Source organism: Salmo trutta, chromosome 15 (assembly GCF_901001165.1).
Source record: "Salmo trutta chromosome 15, fSalTru1.1, whole genome shotgun sequence".
Classification (NCBI taxonomy): Eukaryota; Metazoa; Chordata; class Actinopteri; order Salmoniformes; family Salmonidae; genus Salmo; species Salmo trutta.
This window is the reverse complement of record NC_042971.1, coordinates 35611363-35627732: the sequence shown is the minus strand read 5'-3', so window position 1 is coordinate 35627732 and position 16370 is coordinate 35611363. Positions and strand designations below refer to the sequence as shown.

At 44.7% G+C, this 16370-nt stretch overlaps 1 protein-coding gene across 1 annotated transcript; it reads left to right on the top strand.

The window, feature by feature from the left end:
* The first annotated feature begins 17 nt into the window (after nucleotides 1–17).
* LOC115148886 (PR domain zinc finger protein 15) lies at nucleotides 18–15999 on the top strand. Its single transcript, XM_029691179.1, has 25 exons — nucleotides 18–86; nucleotides 1369–1405; nucleotides 1851–1944; nucleotides 2136–2289; nucleotides 2400–2552; nucleotides 2769–2871; nucleotides 3052–3138; nucleotides 4306–4533; nucleotides 4752–4905; nucleotides 5195–5316; nucleotides 5497–5591; nucleotides 5716–5803; nucleotides 6034–6201; nucleotides 6713–6810; nucleotides 6921–7052; nucleotides 7220–7360; nucleotides 7492–7655; nucleotides 7826–7905; nucleotides 8113–8232; nucleotides 8512–8643; nucleotides 8866–8949; nucleotides 9067–9242; nucleotides 9695–9775; nucleotides 9876–10079; nucleotides 13542–15999. Exons 2-25 carry the CDS (start codon nucleotides 1378–1380, stop codon nucleotides 14073–14075), a joined length of 3420 nt encoding a protein of 1139 aa, XP_029547039.1. The 5' UTR covers nucleotides 18–86; nucleotides 1369–1377; the 3' UTR covers nucleotides 14076–15999.
* Nucleotides 16000–16370: the final 371 nt, after the last annotated feature.

Here is a 16370-nt window from a genome sequence, read left to right as displayed (position 1 = left end):
CTGCATTTCCGGTCCTGCGCGGTTTCTTGGAGCGGATTGCAACCCGGAGTCAGGATTCAATAAATGTGTAGTCGTTTGGAAAACAGGTAACATGTTTATTTCTAACTTCTGCAGTTTGAACAAACAATAATTGTGCCATCGTGCAGAAATATATATTTTTAGTTTGCGAGGTGCACACGGAATCTCGCGGAGAGTCCAGTATAACGCCGTTCTGACATTGAAATTAACTGGCTCCAGATGGAGTTTGCGTCTCCATTCCATCCGCCATGCCGATTGTTCTTTGTTACATTTGCATGACTGCAGAAGACGGAGTAGGCTGAGATCGGAGTTAAAACCCGGCTAGAGTTTGGAATCTGTTAAAATCCTGGATCCCGTTCTTTACTGGATCGTCTTTATTAATATGTAGCTACTCCACTGCTGTATTGTGATTAGCGTGGAATGCACAGTGTAATTTTGCATACTGGAGAAGAATGGCCTTTGCTTTATTGAGGTCCCCATACATTTACCACACCGCTGTTTTTGACCAGAATATAGCTCCAGGTTGAGTTATCCACATTAGTCAAGAAGTGTAGGCCTCACATTTGCCACTATTTTGAACTGCTTCAGAGGATTGCACACATTCTTCAGTATTCATTAATTTGACGAACCCATTTGGCATTTTTTAAATGTATTTACGTTACAACCACCAGTGGCAACAGAAATACATTGTCTATGATCATGAAGTAATAATCTCTAAGTAATAATGTAGCTTGTAAATAAAGCGGCAACTCCACCTCTATTCGTAAAAATCTGAGGGATGGGCCTGGAGAAATGTAGCCACTCTGAATTTCATTGAGCTATTAATGCAAGGCCTGACCATCCAATGTATCAAAATAGTAGTATTAAGCATATATTGAGGCTATACAGTGTTGTTTATGCCCAACATTTACACTGTTTACAAACATTGGAGTAAAACAAACTTTTATATTTAGGGTTCTGATGGAAAGTTACGCTAAACCAGGGAAGTCAAACTCATTCCACGGAGGGCGTCGTGTCTGGGGTTCAGGTTTTTCCTTTCAATTAAGACCAAGACAACCAGGTGAGGGGAGTTCCTTTCTAATCAGGGACATTAATTCATCAATCAAGTCCAAGGAAGGATCGAAACCTTCGCAGACACTCGGCCCTCCGTGGAATGAGTTTGACACGTGCACTGAACTAAAGTTATAGCCTTCAGGAATCAATGCGTATACATTATTAATGTAAAAGTCCAGAAATGGATGCATCAACTGCTGATATCCCCTTTAAACGTTATGATTTAGATAAAGCAAATCATACACAATTACACACGTTACGAAGATTTGTAACAACATCCCTTTCTTGAATGTGCAGATTGTCACGATGACGGAGCAACCAGATGAGTTTATCTGTGAGTATACTGAAAACTTCAATACCCTTGAAATGGCATCAGATTTTGTCACACGCATCGTAAACAACAGGTATAGACTAACTTGCAGGTTCTTGTCCAACAATGCAATATAAAGATTTAAAAAAATGTAATATTGAAATAGTGACAGAGGAATAAGTAAACAGTGATAACAATAAGTTTAAAAATATCATGGCTATATACAGGGAGTACCAGTACCACTCAATGTACAGGGGTACAAGGTAATTGAGGTAGCTATGTACATATAGGCATAGTGCACATTTATTTACTATTGTATCTCTCTCCCTATGTGTGTGTCCATGAGTGCGTGTGGTGTGTATCTAGCACTACACGAGCATGTGTGTGTATTTCACGTTGCATGCCTGTGCCTATTTGGACATCAGAGTATGTGGTATCTGATATGTGACTTTTTGATGGTACCCGTCAGGGTGTGATGACTGTGGGCAGTATCATGACTCTGAGTGTCCAGAGCTGGGTCCAGTGGTGACTGTACAGGACTCATTCGTTCTCAGCAGAGCACGGTGAGTAGAAGTCCACCGCGCAAGCTACCCAGTGAGAGGGTTACTTACACCGGTGTTGAGTGGGGTTCCAGTTTAGCTGGTAATCTTACAAATTGTGTATTTAAAGCAGCAAATCTTGGGCCTGATATTGGAGGAACAGAAGTGGAGGAGGCTATGTATTGATAGATGTTGTATTGTTTGTCATGGGTCAGGTCCTCTCTGCCGGAGAGTCTGGAGATCAGACAGGTTCCAGATGGGAAGGAGGGAGTGTTTGTCCTCCAACGTCTGGTCAAGAGGACCAGGTTTGGTCCCTTCGAGGCTAGGAGAATATCCCACCTGGACAAAGAAGGCCTGTTCCCTCTGAAGGTGCGTTCTCAACTTAGACTGCTGTTATTATGGAGAAAGATGTTTGTGTTCTTTGCGATGGTGTTAATATCCCACTCTGTGTTCTTTGGTTTTGTTTGTGACCTGGGCAGATCTTCCAGAGAGATGGCCTGGTAGTCTGTTTTGACTCAGCCAATGAGGATGACTGTAATTGGATGATGCTGGTTCGGCCCGCCACTGACTATCAGCACCAGAACCTGACCGCTTACCAGCAGGACGATGAGGTCTACTTCAACACCTCCCAGGTATCATATTCCAACTCCCCCAAACAAAGCAACTGAGAACAGTTTTGGTCATTCTTTATTGGATATGTCCCGATATCCACACTAGCATACTATTTAGTGTCCATGGCCAATACATCACTACATACTAGGTGGTGAACAAATGGGAGAGAGATCTCTTCCAGGAGAGACCGATGGTTCCCTACTCTTTCATAAGGTAACCCTCTGTCATTTCCCCAGGATGTGCTGCCAGGGTCTGAGCTGAGGGTTTGGTATGGGGCCTTCTATGCCAAGAAGATGGAGAGGCCCATGCTGAAGTCCCCAGTCCATCCACCTCCAGCAGGTATGGAGCCCCACTGGGAGACTGGATTCAGCATTATTGTCCCCTGAGATACAAACTGGTGCACTGTAGCTTGAACCCTGCTGTTAACGCAGATCAACTAAGGGTTCTATTGCTAAGCGCATAATCAGTATGAAATATGTGACTGTGTTGTCCTGCTTTTGTTCCTCCCTTATCTCTCAGTTGTGGATACTACCTCTACCATGCCAGAGGGGGCTTTGAGTAAAGCTGGAGTGTCACAGGCCCTAGTGGTTGGAGAGAATGATGCAGGTGAGCTCACTCCCAGAGATGCCACAAATACCTTCTGGGTGTACATCAACACCTTCTCATGAAACCACTGTTAGATGAAAGACCTCTGCTGTCAACAAGTGATGATCCCTTTCTGTTACAGTAACAGTTCAGCCAGATATTATTCAGCCCCTTAACATTTGAGGAATAACTACCCATATCATTCATTTGAATGATATGATCAGAATACATTTCAGAAATGCACAACGGCCACAGGGTTTCCTTCAGCTATAGTGGACAGTAAGTATATTTTAGAGAGACCACCACACGGCCCTACATGCCCTATCTTGCTGGGTTGACCCAAACCATGCTTTGTGTCCAGTAGGCAAGGGCTGTGTTTATGGAGCCAGAGCTCCTGACTGGTGAGTGACCTCCACACCACCAAGACTAACCATAGAAAGACAGGGAAGGAGAAGTAGATGGTTTCATACTGTTACAATCAATCAATCCAATTTATTTATAAAGCCCTTCTTACATCAGCTGATGTCAAAAAGTGCTGTACAGAAACCCATCCTAAAACCCCAAACAGCAAGCAATGCAGGTGTAGAAGCACGGTGGCTAGGAAAAACTCCCTATAAAGGCCGGAACCTATGAAGAAACCTAGAGAGGAACCAGGCTATGAGGGGTGGCCAGTCCTCTTCTGGCTGTGCCGGGTGGAGATTATAACAGAACATGGCCAAGATGTTCAAATGTTCATAGATGACCAGCAGGGTCAAATAACAATAATCACAGTGGTTGTAGAGGGGGCAACAGGTCAGCATCTCAGGAGTAAATGTCAGTTGGCTTTTCATTGCCGATCATTCAGAGTATCTCTACCGCTCCTGCTGTCTCTAGAGAGTTGAAAACAGCAGGTCTGGGACCGGTAGCACGTCCGGTGAACAGGTCAGGGTTCCATAGGCCACAGGCAGAACAGTTGAAACTGGAGTAGCAGCACTGCTGCTGGAGCCAGGAAACAAAGTTCCTCCTCATGAACACTAGCACTTGCATTACATAGAAGGTAGGCATGATGGTTGAGGGCTTCAGAGCTGGCTGAAGACAGGCGGCTGAATTGCTCGTATTAATCAGGACAGTAGTGAAGAGGACGAGGTGTTCTTCTGTATTTACATGAAAAGCTCAATTTCCCCATCCTTCCACCTGTCGTCTTCCCAGACCACCTGCTGAGCCACCTGCAGGAAGTGAAAGATGTAGCCCCGCCCCCTGACGACCAGTCCCAGCAGCAGGAGGAAGCACAACTGGTAACCCCTGACGACGGCCCCAGTGCTGAGCCCATCCCTGCTCCTCCTCTGCCAGCTCCCAAAAGAAGGCTGGGCAGGCCGGGGAAGAGGGCCAAAGGAGGACGGAAACCTAGCACTGCAACTATAGCAGCAAAGAAGAAAAGTGAGACAGATTCCTCCTCTTATGTTTACATTTACATTTGAGTCATTTAGCAGACGCTCTTATCCAGAGCGACTTACAGTAGTGAATGTATACATTTCATTTCATGCATTTTTCTTTGTTTGTTGTTACATTATTGACTACCCCATCACATGCACTGTTCTGTTTCCACCACATTCTCTCCTCAAATGTGATTTTTATTCATACCTTCCTGCTTCTAGTTGCAGCCTGTTTGGAGCCAGCAGAGAAAGCCCTCAACACGGTCCCTGCAGACGGAGGAGAGGCCATGCTGGATGGCAATGACCTGGAGATCGGCCCTGACGGGGTGGCTGTCACCATGCCTAGGGTGACCCGCACTCTGCTCTCAGCTGGGATGTAAGGATCAACACCCTCTCCACTATGTTATGACTGACTGAGCCAAAATAAATGCCTCTTAGTAGAGTCATCATTTTCCATTGCTATCCTTCAACTACAGTTCACCTTTCAATTGCATGTTTTATTTACAGTACACATATTTCCTTTTGAAGTACAATCAACATCAATCAATCAGTTCTTCCATAGACTTGGAAAGATACCAGGCATGCTCTCACTCTCTCTACTCTGTCCTGTCCCTTTCCTCTCTTACTCCCTCCCCTCTCTCTTGTCCTTGTTCCCTCTTCCTCAGGCCTGGGTCGAGGAAGAGGTTCCTGAGGCAGGGAGGAGACCATAAGAGGCTGTACAAGTGCACCCTCTGTAACAAGGTCTTCCAGAACAGCAGCAACCTCAACAGGCACATCCGCTCCCACGGTAATGCTCCCCCCCCCCCTCTGTTTCTTGTCCCCTTTTTTTGTGGCAGGAACAATTCAGTAAGACTAATTCCATCTCTTCTCTCTGAAGAGCGGTGTATGTGGAGATCACGGTGTTTACTAATCATATCATACAGACACGCACAAGTGCGTATGTTTTATTTGTCTGTGCTCTCTTTAGGTGATAAGCTCTTTAAATGTGATGAATGTGACAAGATGTTCAGCCGCAAGGAGAGCTTGAAGCAGCACATCTCATACAAGCACAGCAAAAACGAGGTAGGCGCACCTAGATCACTGGCCAACATTTTGGCCTTTCCAGCTTTTGCCCAGGATAGTCACTGTGTTACACTGGCTAGCTCCTTGATTCAGTGTACATTGTGTGTCCCCATCGCTCCCTCAGCCCGATGTGGAGTACAGGTACAAATGTAACACATGCGACAAAGCCTTCCGTCTGGAGAACGCATTAGAGTTCCACAACTGTAGAACGGGTAAGTGCAGCATGAATTAGAAAACATCATTTAGTTGCAGACCGTTTTGTTTGGGTGTCCGCTATCTTTATCCATCTTTCATATACTTCTGTATGTTACTTTACTGTTGTATCGCTTGTTGTACTGTATGGTTTCGTTGTCCTATCGATGACTTTGACACAGTATCCTATCCATTATTTATTTCATTGAATGAGGAGTCAGATTGTTTGTTCTTGGTCCTGTGGTGGCAGATGACAAGACGTTCCAGTGTGAGATCTGCTCGAGGTTCTTCTCCACCAACAGTAACCTGTCTAAGCACAAGAAGAAGCACGGAGAGAAGCTGTACGCCTGTGAGATCTGCAGCAAGATGTTCTACCGCAAGGACGTCATGCAGGACCACCAGAAGAGACATACTGTGGGTCAGTACTGGCAGAGGGACCAGGGGGACATGATCCATCTTTATTGATGACTATTTTGGTGATACTCCCCGCTGGGCACAGACGTCAGTTCGTCTAGTTTTGCTTTAAATGTGGTTGTTGACAACTAATGTGAATTCACCATGAGATAAACAAAACATTTCACCATGTCATTGGATTAAGGTTAAAAGTTAGGTGAAAAAAATATGAAATGCCCTTATTTTGATGACTTTTTACAAATCCAATCAGTTTTCCCACATTGATTCAATGTCATCACATACATTTTTGTATGTGATGATGTTTCCATGATGTGGAAATAACGTTGATTCATATTTTTTTTGCCCACTGGGTCTCTAAGTTTGAAGTATGTTGGAGTATGATGTACTTGATTAGTTTATATCAGCAGAGCTTGCAACTTTTACAAGTGCATGGCTCATGATCCTGAAATGTGTTCTATCCCAAAGCATCAATCAGCCTTCTCTGAGCTCAGCTGTACTGTTATTGTATGTCTCAGCAAACCCAAAGCACCTGAAGAGGGAAGAGCTGGAGGCCAATGGGGAGGAAGGGACCAAATACAGAAAGGAGCCTTCAGCATGTCCTATCTGTGGCAAGGTGCTGTGACGCGGATACCTGAAAATATACTTATTTTGGCATTGGATCAAATGAGTCAAAATAAAAAGAAGCCTTGAAAGAAGATATTTACCCTGACTGTGTGTGTCCAGGTGTTTTCCTGCAGGAGCAACATGAACAAGCATCTGCTGACTCACGGGGATAAGAAGTACACCTGTGAGATCTGCGGACGCAAGTTCTTCAGGGTGGACGTCCTGAGGGACCATATTCACGTGCACTTTAAGGTGAGAGAGATTATGTGGATGTTGCAATCAAACGTTTAGTTCATGCTTCTTTTGAACTCGTACATAGCCACACATTTCATTCACACTCAAACATGAAAGAGAAATAAAGAGATTGACACTAGGTCCATAGTGGTGTCATTGCTCAACTTCCTGTGTGTGTACTCCAGGACATAGCCCTGATGGATGAGCAGGAGAGGGAGGAGTTCATCAGGAAGATTGGCATCTCAGTGGACAGCAGCGACGACACTGATGAGGAGGATGAAGACTACGGACAAGAGACCCACAAGTACAGCTGCAAGAAGTGTCAGGTCAGTCACACACCTCTCACGCATGTCCGTATCCCGACACATTCTGTCACGCAAACACACTCGCACCACGGTGGTGGTTAAACAAGCACTCTCCATGGCCTCTGTTCGAATCTACTGTCTTTGTGTTTTAGGTGACGTTCTTCAAGGGCAGAGACTACCTGAAGCACATTATGGACCTGCACAAAGAGAGGGGTTATGGCTGCATCATCTGTAACCGGCGCTTCGCTCTGAAAGCCACCTACAACGCCCACCTGGTCATTCACAGAGAACAGCTCCCAGACCCTGCAGTGCAGAGGTATGAGGGACAGGGACATATGAGGGACAGGGACATGGGACAGGTGGAGAGACGAGGACCAGGACACAGAGATATAGGACATTAAACAGGCTGTTGTACACTCCTTCTTGGCTCGTTACTTGCACCCAGACAATAACCCTGTCTGTTACTCTTTTCATTTTGCTCCAAAGGTACATCCACCCCTGTGAAATGTGTGGCCGAATCTTCAACAGCATCGGCAACCTGGAGAGACACAAGGTCATTCACACAGGTATGAACCGCACCCTTCATCTCTAACAAGATACTTTCTGGATACTGGACCACATTACATTTTGTTCTTCAACACACATGAATCACATATTTTGGCACTATGATAGCCACCCAATATTTGTCTTGAAGGCATGATGAATATCTGATTTTATGGGCTTATTCAACTTTTTTATTTTTTATTGCTGTCTCTGTAATGTGGTTCTCCCAGGGGTGAAGAGCCACGGATGTGACCAGTGTGGGAAGTCGTTTGCCAGGAAGGACATGCTAAAGGAACACCTGAGGGTCCATGACAACGTCAGAGACTTCCTATGTGCTGAGTGTGGGAAAGGTGAGGCTGTCACCATGACAACTGTCTTTGTCAAATAGTTAGGGGTACAGGCTTTTGCATAATAGACTAGAAATTGAGACCAAATTGACCTACATTGGTGGTGGCTTTTCCAACTGCTGTTTTTGCCTTTACCAAGCACTTACCGTGAATGGTAATAGCAAGAAATATGTGGCTCTATGAATTGGAGAAATGTTCTGATCAAAGTATGCATGTACTTTTTTGGTAAAATCATCCACAAGGGCTAAGATGGAAAAACTTAAGCCAATGTGTTTTCTGCAGGGATGAAGACCAAGCATGCGCTGAGGCACCATATGAAGCTGCATAAGGGCATCAAAGAGTACGAGTGTAAGGAGTGCAACCGCAAGTTTGCCCAGAAGGTCAACATGCTGAAACACTACAAGAGACACACGGGTAAGATGGGCCCAGCAACAACTATTCAAAACAACCCAGAGGCAGTGGCGGAAAAAACGCCACTGTCATTTCTAAACATGGGTTGGGCATTGTAAGCTAACATGCATGGCTGAACATTTGTCATATCTTACAGATACAACAAAGCTAATGAAGCATGTAAGGTACAAAGGGCTTATTTGGTTAAGGCTTACACTGACAGATGTACCGTTTCTACTCCTGCAGGAATAAAGGACTTCATGTGTGAGTTGTGTGGGAAGACCTTCAGTGAGAGGAACACCATGGAGACACACAAGCTCATTCACACAGGCAAGTTCCTGGATGAATACTCATCGTTTCCGATTGTGTGTTTTCGGTTTGGACAACTCCATCAATACCTTCTGTTTGAGAACTGTTATTAGATTTCTCTCTTGTCTCGCTCCCCAGTGGGGAAGACGTGGTCGTGTGCGGTGTGTGATAAGAAGTATGTGACAGAATACATGCTCCAGAAGCATGTGCAGCTGACCCATGAGAAGGTGGAGGCCCAGAGCTGTCACATGTGTGGCACCAAGGTGTCCACCCGAGCCTCCATGAACCGCCACATGAGGCGCAAACACCCCGAGGTGAGCTGGGACAGTAGGGGTTAAACCGTATAGACACCCCGAGGTGAGCTGGGACAGTAGGGGTTAAACCGTGTAGACACCCCGAGGTGAGCTGGGACAGTAGGGGTTAAACCGTGTAGACACCCCGAGGTGAGCTGGGACAGTAGGGGTTAAACCGTGTAGACACCCCGAGGTGAGCTGGGACAGTAGGGGTTAAACCGTGTAGACACCCCGAGGTGAGCTGGGACAGTAGGGGTTAAACCGTGTAGACACCCCGAGGTGAGCTGGGACAGTAGGGGTTAAACCGTGTAGACACCCCGAGGTGAGCTGGGACAGTATATGCATGAGATCTACCACATCTTGAATGGAATTCTTAGTGTCAGCTCTATTTTAAACATAATTTCCTATCCCACCTCTCATTGATAGTGAAGTCTCAGCTTTATTTAAACTTGTGCTCTCTCCTCCTACCCCAGGTGGTCACTGTGAGAATAGATGAGTTTGACGAGCTCCAAGAAGACTCAACAATTGATGAGTCAAGCATCAGCATTGTGCAGGTAGGAAGTGCCATACAACGCCTATGGTGGTGAGTTAAGTACAGTATATGCAGAGATGGAACTAATTTTAATACTCTTGGTTCTCATACCACCCTCACAGCCCACTCTAACCCTGGAGAAGGAGGCTCTTTCTGGGGAGAGGCCCCAGCGGACCCCACGGCCGCCCAGGAAGAAGCAGAAACAGCTGGAGGAGCCGGAGCTGTCAGACTCTGATGAGTACGCTGACTTCACAGGCAAAGGAGTACAGTACACCACCACCATAGTGGGAGATGAGACCAGCTCTGCTGTGCAGAGTATACAGCAGGTGGGTGGGTCATGTATTTGTCAGTTCATCTATGTTAGCAATTATATTAGGTTAGAGATTCTATTTATTGCAATTGGGTCCATCGGTCCATTATAAATGTCTTGATTAATGCTGTGGATAAGTGGGGTTTTTAAAGGTCCAATGCAGCTGTTTTTATCTCAATATCAAATCATTTCTGGGTAACAATTAAGTACCTTATTATTTTAAATTAAAATGTTAAGTGAAATGGCTTCTTAGCAAAGAGCAATTTCTAAAGCAATTTTGCTAGGACTGTCTGGGAGTGGTTTGACTAGAGAGGAAAACCTAAAATGTACTGTTATTGGCAGAGAGGTTTGGAACTCTCTTATTGGTCTATTAACTAATTTACCCCATGGAAGGGCATGGTGATGTCCCACATGGAAGGGCATGGTGATGTCCCACATGGAAGGGCATGGTGATGTCCCCCATGGAAGGGCATGGTGATGTCCCCCATGGAAGGGCATGGTGATGTCCCACATGGAAGGGCATGGTGATGTCCCACATGGAAGGGCATGGTGATGTCCCACATGGAAGGGCATGGTGATGTCCCACATGGAAGGGCATGGTGATATTTCAGGCGGTCTTTTCAAACAGCTCTTACGCTAAAAGGGATTTATCATTTTTACAGTATTATTCCAACTTTGTGTGGAAAAACATTTAGTGTACAAAACATTAGGATCACCTTCCTAATATTGAGTTCCAACCCCTTTTTGTCCTCAGAACAGCCTACATTTTTTGGGGCATGGACTACAAGGTGTCTAAAGCATTCCACAGGGATGCTGGCCTATGTTGACTCCAATGCTTCCCACAGTTGTCAAGTTGGCTGGATGTCCTTTGGGTGGAGGACCATTGTTGTTACACACGGGAAACTGTTTAGCTTGAACCCAACAGCGTTGCAGTTCTTGACAAACTCAAACCGGTCGCAGCAAATCTCTCCCCCCTACAGATGGGAGGGCAGACCTAAATACTCTTGCCTTATCTGTTTGTTGTTTCATCCTTCTGTGCCCGGTGCCAAAGCATTAAATCAAGGCTGAGACCTTGGGGTTGAATAGACTATACATTTGAAATATCTTAATCGCTTAAGAACACCCATGGCTGATTTTTATGGCTCAAGGGCATAGATACCAGTAAGACCTACTTTATGGTGACCTCTGGCATTAGAGAGGGTACCTAAAGGCCAAATTCCAATAAGAAAATTGCATTCTTAAGAACACACACCTCATACACAAGCAGACTCCTGTACTTATCTATACACTCAAACACATGCATACGCCCATATTCACTCGCTCACACACACACAGCCAACGCTGCTGTCCCATGCATATACAGTGCCTTTGGAAAGTTCAGACTCCTTGACTTTTTCCACATTTTGTTACGTTACAGCCTTATTCTAAAATGGATTTTAAAAAAGCAATCTACACACAATAGCCAGAATTACCTTATTTAAATAAGTATTCAGACCCATAGCTATGAGACTCAAAATTGAGCTCCAGTGAATCCTGTTTATTTTGATCATCCTTGAGATGTTTCTACAACTTGGAGTCCACCTGTGGTAAATTCAATTGATTGGACATGATTTTGGAATGGCACACACCTGTTTTATATAAGGTCCCACAGTTGACAGTGCATGTCAGAGCAAAAACCAAGCCAAGTCCGCAGAGCTCCGAGGCACAGATCTGGGGAAGGGTACCAAAAAGATAATGCAGCATTAAAGGTCCCCAAGAACACAGTGGCCTCCACCATTCTTAAATGGAAGAAGTTTGGAACCACCAAGATCTGTCCGCCCGACCAAACTGCGCAATCGGGGGAGAAGGGCCTTGGTCAGGGAGGTGACCAAGAACCCGATGTTCACTCTGACAGAGCTCTATATACTCCTCAGTAAAAGGCACAGGGCAGCCCGCTTGGAGTTTGCCAAAAGGCACCTAAAGGACTCTGACCATGAGAAACAAGATTCTCTGGTCTGATGAAACCAAGATTCAACTCTTTGGCTTGAATGCCAAGCATCACGTCTGGAGGAAACCTGGCACCATCCCTACGGTGAAGCATGGTGGTGGCAGCATCATGCTGTGGGGGTGTCTTTCAGCGGCAGGGACTGGGAGACTAGTCAGGATCGCGAAAAAGATGAACGGGAGCAAAGTACAGAGATCCTTGATGAACACCTGCTCCAGAGTGCTCAGGACCTCAGACTGGGGTGAAGGTTCACCTTCCAACAGGACAAAGCTCACAGCCAAGACAATGCAGGAGTGGCTTCGGGACAAGTCTCTGAATGTCCTTGAGTGGCCCATCCAGAGCCTGGACTTGAACCCAATCGAACATGTCTGGAGAGACCTGAAAATGCTTCCCATCCAACCTGAGAGCTTGAGAGGATCTGCAGAGAAGAATGGGAGAAACTGCCCAAATACAGGTGTGGCAAGCTTGTAGTGTCATACCCAAGTAGACTCGAGGCTGTAATTGCTGCCAAAAGTGCTTCAACAAAGTACTTAGTAAAGGATCTGAATAGTTACGTAAATGTGATATTTTATATAAATTACAAAAAATTGTTTTTGCTTTGTCATTATGGGGTTTTGTGTGTAGATTTGAAGGGTATTTAAAAAAAGAATAATTAGAATAAGGATGTAACCTAATAAAGTGGAAAGTCAAGCGGTCTGAATACTTTCAGAAAACACTTCCCGTTTCCTTTATGCAGTTTTTCCCACTGTGTAATTATATACTGTATTCTTCAAATTGCTCATTCTAATATCTACTACTGTTATACAGGCCGCTTATTTATATACTGGATTCTTTACATCACTGTAATGCAGAGTACAAAACATTAGGAACACCCTCCTAATTGAGTTGCACCCCCTTTTGCCCTTAGAACAGCCTCAATTTGTCAGGGCATGGACTACACGGTGTTGAAAGTGTTTCACAGGGATGCTTCCCACAGTTGACTTGGATGTCTTGGTTGGTAGACCATTCTTGATACACACACACACACACAGGGAACTGTTGAGCATGAAAAACACAGGCGTGTTTCAGTTCTTTTCACACTCAAACCAGTGCGCCTGGCACCTACTACCATATCCCGTTCAAAGGCACTTTAAATCTTTTGTCTTAACCATTCGCCCTCTGAAGGGCACACACACACAATCCATGTCTCAATTGTCTCGAGGCTTAATATTCCTTCTTTAACCTGTCTCCTCCCCTTCATCTACACTGATTTGAAGTGGATTAAACAGGTGCCATCAATAAGGGATCATATACTGACCAGGTGAAAGCTGTGTCATGGGAAGAGCAGTTTTCCTTATGTTTTGTACACTTTGTATATAAAACAGGAAAATCATGTCTTTGACTGCACCTGGCTTTAAAGTTTTCCATATTGTCCACATCGTTTGTAGATTGTGAGTCAATCATACTGTTAGTAGTGTATGATCTGACCCAGTGTGGATGGTGCTGTTGTTGTAGGTGGTGGTGCTGGCGGACCCCAACGTGTCCTCCGCCTCCTCCCCCAACAGCTCAGTGGGGCTGACCAACATCACAGTGACCCCCATCACCACCCATGCACCTGCCCAGTTCACCAGCCTGCAGCCTGTAGCCGTGGGCCACCTGACAGCCAGCGACCACCGGCCCCTCACCCTGGACAGCTCCATCCTCACTGTCACCTTCGACACGGTCAGCGGCTCCGCCATGCTCCACAACCGGCCCGCCGAGCTCACGACCGAGACGGTGGGGCCTGGTGGTGCCAGTACTGGGCCACAGTCGGTCGCCCACTTTATCAACCTTACCACCTTCGTCAACCCAATGGGCCACCCCCTGGAGGCCCCCACCCTGGCCTGGAGGCCTGTCACGCAGGCTGAGGGGGTCCAGGTCACCCCTGTGGCAGAGGGGGCTCCAGGTGACGCCCAGGACTCTGAGACCCAGACCCCAGAGCAGGCTAGACAAGCCCAGGCAGCACAGCAACAGCAGGCCAACACAACACAGCAGATGTTCAGCTACTAGACTGAAGAAGGGAGGTGCTGGTCACCTCAGTCCTGGTGAAGGACAGTGGATAGGCTAGACACATGGAAGGCCTGTGTGGACTAGAGGCCTTGAATGCTCTTACGTTATATTCATGTGCCTACGTTATATTCCCCAAAATACACCCCTTGAATGAGAGAACATTGATGGAGGATGATAGCATTTACATGAACCAAGAGCCACTTTCTCTTGAGTCAATGTGAGTTGTTTGTCCAAAACCCCGCAGAGGAAGCTGTTGAACTGTATAGTTTACAGAGATGCATGTACAGTTAAAAATAATGAAATGATTTGGGTGCATTGTTTCTTAGGTCATGCTGTATAGTTTTGACCAATCAACAGATCAATGTAATAGTTATAATATAAACCTAAGCAAGAAATTGTTTATTCTAATTTGTGAATTTAAACATGCACGTCTCGCAATATTAGGTTATGGAGATGCAAAAGTGTTTTATTTTTATTCTCATTGGGGGTTAAAATATTAAATGATTTTGGCACACGGCTTTGAATGCCTTGCACAAGAGGTTAATAGAAGACAATTAGATTCGTTTTTTTTTTATGAGTAGATCACGAGTGTAAAGCAGCCAAGACACAGCATTTAACCAGTAGAGAGAACCATATTTTATTTTTGAATGTCTGAAAGCATTGAAGCTTAAAACCATTGTTGAGCAATTGTCAAAGAAATACTGGAAGCCTTTTTTTATTGCCATTGTTTTTCAATTAAATTTCACAAAAATGAAATGTTTTTAGGCCATTTTCTGTTTGATATTTAGACAATGTTTAAATGGAGTAATACATTTGAGAATGTGGTACATGCTTGTTTTCTAGACTTTCTGGCATTATGATTTATCCAACTGGGAAACTCGGCTGGCATTGTAATCAGTGGTGTGTGTCAAAAGCACCAGTAAGTCTTTTTACATTTAGCAGACGCCCTTATCCAGAGCGACTTACAGGAGCAATTAGCGTTAAATGCCTTGCTCAAGGGCACAGACGGTTTCACCTAGTCTGCTCGAACCAGCGACCATTCGGTTATTAACCCAACGCGCTTAACCACTAGACTATGAACCGCCCACCTGTTGTACACCTGTAGCTTACCCGGAGTCAGAACCTGAACCAACCAGAAGGGAGAGCTGTCTTCACAGATATGACTTATGAGAGACCCCTACATAACATGAGTTCCATGTGCATTAGATTATGCAGAGACATTCTGTCTAGGAAAGGTGTTTTGAAGGACTGCAAAATAGAGCGTCGGTCTTTTGTATCTATGGTTCTTGCTATTGTCTCCTTCCGCAGTCGGGCCAAGGTGTGTCGACACCCTCAAGAAGGATGAACATCTACACTAGATGGACCATCACCTCTAAAGACCCTCATTCTCAGGGATGACACCAACTGTTAATGTCCCTGTGTGAAATGTCTCTGTCCTCTATTAGCCCCAAGCATTAAACAATGTCTCTGGTGATGTGCATCACTATGGTGTGAAGTAGGCTGCCTCAAACTGCTAACATCTCATTGTTTCCCACATGTCCCATTTACACCTTTTGTAAGTTAATAGACATCGGGATAAGTGTTCTGTAGTTTGAGGGCATCTGTGGTTGAGGGTTTCTATTGTAATTTACTATTAGCACTAACTTTGCTGATTAACTTATTTGAGGAAAAATGTACATACAAAGATTGATGTAGCTATTTTAAGATGAATGCACTGATTGCATGTCACTCTGGATAAGAGCGTCTGACAAATGTAAATGCATTGTAAGAAATCTGATGTTTTGGGGATATCCCTCTGAATATGTAAACCAAGACAATTACATTTTTGAACCCACTCATAAATTGTATTTAATTCATGGACAAGCTACTACACCACTGAAAATGATTTAGTTTATAAAGTACTTAAGTAAAAAGACTAAAGTTCTACTTAAGTAGTTTTTGTTGTGCTATCTGTACTTAACTATTCATATTTTTGACTACTTTTACTTCACTACATTCCTGAAGAAAATAATGTACTTTTTACTCTAAACATTTTCCCTGACACCCAAAACTATTCATTACATTTTGAATGCTTTGCAGGACAGTAAAATGTTCCAATTCATGCACTTAAGAGAACATCCCTGGTCTCCCTACTGCCACTGATCTGGTGGACTCACTAAACACACATGCTTTGTGTGTTGGAGTGTGCTCCTGGCTATCCGTAAATTAAATAAAATGTCGCCTTCTAGTTTGATTAAAAATAAGGAATTTCAAAATATTTGTACTTTTTATACTTAAGTATATGTAAAACCAAAT

What these genes read in the sequence shown, in the direction of transcription:
- LOC115148886 (XM_029691179.1), top strand. Translation starts at nt 1,378, where the DNA reads ATGACGGAGCAACCAGATGAGTTTATCT. An exon ending in AGTCCATCCACCTCCAGCAG is followed by an intron (nt 2,872 to 3,051) that starts GTATGGAGCCCC and finishes CTTATCTCTCAG; the next exon opens with TTGTGGATACTACCTCTACC. An exon ending in GGTTGGAGAGAATGATGCAG is followed by an intron (nt 3,139 to 4,305) that starts GTGAGCTCACTC and finishes TCGTCTTCCCAG; the next exon opens with ACCACCTGCTGAGCCACCTG.